The 4,428-nt window shown below is 35.5% G+C and overlaps 1 protein-coding gene across 1 annotated transcript in view; it reads left to right on the plus strand.

Annotated features, from left to right (window-relative positions):
- The window catches only part of LOC106877697 (protocadherin-23), a 111,859-nt gene that overhangs the window by 66,839 nt on the left and 40,592 nt on the right, over window positions 1-4,428 (plus strand). Inside the window, exons 27-28 of the mRNA XM_014926651.2 lie at window positions 385-1,638; window positions 3,025-3,126. Coding sequence (XP_014782137.1) covers window positions 385-1,638; window positions 3,025-3,126 — 1,356 coding nt within the window. The remainder of the gene's footprint in view (window positions 1-384; window positions 1,639-3,024; window positions 3,127-4,428) is intronic.

A 4,428-nucleotide genomic window follows, 5' to 3' on the forward strand; every position in this document is an offset into this window, starting at 1 on the left:
AAAAAAAAAAAAAAAAAAAAAAAAAATTAAACTAAAGCATTGTAGTTGCAGGTGGGCCCCTTTAGTCTCTTGGCAACCAATATTTTTAAACCCAGTTCACCACTGTCAGTAACTATACACTGGAAAATATAGTATCTATACAACACACCAATAACCAAACACAACACAACAGCAACCCTACAACACATCTGTTGTTATACATCATATTTTACAAGGGTACCAACTAACAAGACAGCCTCTAATGGGATTATCATTGCTGGAACACCTTTACTTGATTTGAACTAATCTAAGATTGAATAATGGCATCTATATTTGTATTAATATATTTTTGTCTTACTCATTTTCTTGTCTTCTATATTTATTTTAAATTTCTGTATTTTTCAGCTTTCACCAAATTTAATGGTTGACACACATGTTGATATATCCAAGATAAAAGTGACACTATCAAACAATGTTGTTGACTATAACAGCACATGTGGATGTATAATCATCAATGAAGTACTTGATAAACAAATATATAATGTCACACTCAGCTTCAGTCAAAATAGTGACCGTTCCTCCACTCAACTCGTTATCCATGTGCTACCTGTGAATAGTCATCATCCCAAAATTCTGCTCCAGAATGATGTGGTTGACATATTAGATAACGTGTCACCTGGTTATGTGGTGAGCAATGTAACAGCAAATGATGATGATTTCATCCCAGGATTTACATTTTACCTGACTGAGACATATAACAAATTTCACATTGATTCCAGCAGTGGTACTTTAACAGTTACAAACAGTTTGAACTATCTACTTGGGCCTTCATACAGTTTGGTTATTTGTGTCCAAGATCATGGCTCTCCTCCTCTGACATCACAGAAATCCTTTACCATTAATGTTCTCAACAGCAATACATTTTCACCTAAATTTCAAAAACTTCAGACAAATAGAACGATCAAAGAAAATTCAAATAGCAATAATATTTTTCAAGTAACTGCTAATGATGGTGACTCTGATAATGTGACCTATGCCATAACCAAAGGAAACTTAAACCAAGCATTTGAAATCGACAATGTTACTGGAGTTGTAAGTGTAAAAAATAATAAAGAACTTGACTTTGAAAATGTCAAGAAATTTGAGCTGACTATAGTGGCAACTGACAATGCAAAGAATCCTCGGTCAACATCGGAAGTCGTGACCATTTATTTGGAAGATGTGAATGACAATTCACCAAGATTCCAATCTCTAAGTTATTTTGCAAGAAATCTTCCCCTTGAGCCAAATCAGGAAGTGTTTGAAGTCAATGCTGTTGACATTGACAGCTCTAGAAATAACTATAATGTTATTATTTACTCTCTGCTGAATTACATTGACCTATTCAATATCAATGATGCCACCACAGGAAAGGTGACAACTAAGAAGAACTTGACTGACCCCATGACCTATTTTATAGTTATCCAGGCCTGTGATGGAGGACAGCTTTGTACAAACCATACAGTTCAACTACTAACAAGTTCCAGCATACCGCTTATTGCATATGTAAAAGAAAATGTCTCCGATGCTTTTGTCGTGAATGTGAATGCTTCAAGAAGATTGAATGTTACTTATTATTTGAAAACATGCAGTGATCTTTTCACCATTGACAGCAAATCAGTGAGTTCAGAATTATTTCATAAAATATCAAATCAACCAGCTTTGTTCAGCTATGAAACCCAATAAATTAAAAAAATAAAGGGGGATTCCTGTGTATTCACTTGAACTGCTAGAAATAGTGACTAAGTCTGCCTCACATCACACTTTACCAGCCGTTAAGGGGAAAACACAATGGATAGGTGCATGGTGCTGAACAAGTATTATGGATGATCATGGCTGAAATACTGTTGATCACTGGTCTTTTTGATCAGTAATGGCAATGCACTACTAACACAACAATAGTAACTGACAATGCTTTTAACTACTAAGAGAGCTATCAGCATGGTTGATCAATTAGTTAGAAAGAGCAGCTAAATCTCTCTGAAAATTAAATCTAACCATCTTAAATTAAAAAAAAAGAAGGTATATAAGATAGTGAGATCCTTGTCATCATCAACTGTTAACATTAACTATTCTGTTCAGTAAGAAATGGTGAACAAGGCAATTGGTGCCCACCAGACTGCCTCTCTGGGTTTCCTTGCCAAGTATCAAGCAGTGTACAAGAGTGCAATGAGCATGGTCGAGAGTGAGGAGGCTACCCCACAGTAGCAGCTCATTTGCTACTTGATGTCCAACCATTGTCTAATGGTATAGATCTTCCACTTGACCACCACAATTGGTCTCAGACTCCTCTGCTTTGCTGCTTATCCAACTTGCTGCTGCTGATGTGTTCACTGTATCCCTGGTAAAGGAGACTCAGGATTTTTTTGCCCTTGGTGGGATAAGTGAGAAGCTGGTTACTGTTATATCTCTAAGGAACTAGGTCACCCTTTTCTAGCCATCAGCCTTCCTCTATTGTTATCTGTTACTAAGGTTGAATAGTATTAACATAGGATATTGAAATTTCATACACCACCACCACCAACTCCTCTGGTGGTCATCAATAATGGTTGTTCATTGTTTTCAATCTTTCAATCAACTGACTGAGAAAAACGGAACCATGAATCCACCTAAAATTTACATCTGAAACATCTGTAAGTCTACAGTGCACAACTCAATGAATGCATAAAGCCTATTGCTTAGGTATTTTCTTGTGTAAGTGTGTGTATATAATATATATATACATATTATACACTATAGGTTTCTCTATAGTTTCCATCTACCAAATTCCACACACAATACATTAGTCAGCCCAAAGCTCTAGTAGATGACACTTGCCCAAAGTACGATGCAGTGGGATGAAACCCAAAACCAATAATTGCAGAGCAAACCTTTTAACACAAAACCATTCCTGCATCTATAAATATGGATATTTCTTGTAGGACCTTTGTAATATATTTATCATTCCACATATCTTTTATTTATATTTATCTTATTCTATTATTTAAATTACATTTTTTTTACCAGGGTATTCTAAGGACAAAATTGCCACTAAGATGGGATCCCATCCAAACCAATTTCACCTTGACAGTTGTTGAAGAGTCATCAAAGAATTCTTCTGAAATTACAGTAAGGATGTTATTGTTGTTGTTGTTGTTATTATTATTATTGGAGAGAGAATAAGGCAGTGAGTTGGCAAAATTGTTAGCACTCCAGTGCTTAGCAGTATTTTATCTGCTGCTATGTTCTGATTTCAAATTCCTTTGAGGTCAACTTTGCTTTCATCCTTTCGGAATCAATAAATTAAGTACCAGTGAAACACTGGGGTTGATGTAATCGACTAGTCCCTTCCCCCACTTCAAATTTCAGACCTTGTGCCTTTAGTAGAAAGGATTGTTAGTGGAGAGAGTGGTACTGCTCCCAGTAAATTTGCTGAAAGTTGGGTGAGAGTGGTAAGAACAACCCAGGGGAATGAGCCTACATGTGACATGTACCAATAGGCTGGAGAATGCAGCTAGGGGAGGTTACATGCCCTTTCTAGTCAGAGTAATCCTGGGTCTGTGGGGTTCTCTGTCTGACCTTTACTGGTTGTGCCTTAAGTGAGTCATATTATTTTCTCTCTTTTTATGCTGTTGTTTTTTTGTTTGTTTCTTCATACACATTTCTTTGAAAAACCCCCACCACACTTTTACCCCCATGGAAAATAAAATAAATTATTATCATTATCATTATTAAGAGGGAGGGCAGTGGATTGGTAAAATCATTCAAATGAAAAGTCTTGTGGTATTCATTCTGGCTCTTCACACTCTGAGTTCAAATCTTTCAGAGTCAACTTTACCTTTCATCTCATGGGGTGATAAAATAAAGTACTTGTCAACTGCTGGTGTCATTTAATAAAAAGAAAACTGTTCCATAAAATTTCAGGTGGGGCTCATATATTAGCAGTTGTTGTTGTTATTGTTGTTACACACAATAAGAAGAGAATAATATGATATGTGATAAATAGAGATTAACTCTGTTTATTGAGTTGAACAATATTTCAATAGCATGTTTGTCTTCCTTGGATTCAGAATGAAAAATACACAGAAGTACAGAAATTCAAAAATTGAATTGGAATCTATATATATAAAAATGAGAATGTGTGTCTGTCTGTCTGTCTGTCTGTGTGAATCCCTAAAACTCGAGAACTACGCAACCAATTTCATTCAAATTTTACACATGCCTTACTTAGGGTTCCAGTTGTGTTTTAGTCAAAAAATTTTTTAACTTCTTGCAGAGTTCGAGCCCACGGCAACGTAATATCTCCTCCACTATTTAAGTATTACGTGTCAAAAGTGAAACAAAAACACTCATGTCAAATACTTTCACTTTAAAAATAAAACTATTCTACTAACTGAAACAATCACATTTCGATACTGTAATGACAGATAC

Source organism: Octopus bimaculoides, chromosome 22 (genome assembly GCF_001194135.2).
Source record: "Octopus bimaculoides isolate UCB-OBI-ISO-001 chromosome 22, ASM119413v2, whole genome shotgun sequence".
In the NCBI taxonomy this organism is placed as follows: Eukaryota; Metazoa; Mollusca; class Cephalopoda; order Octopoda; family Octopodidae; genus Octopus; species Octopus bimaculoides.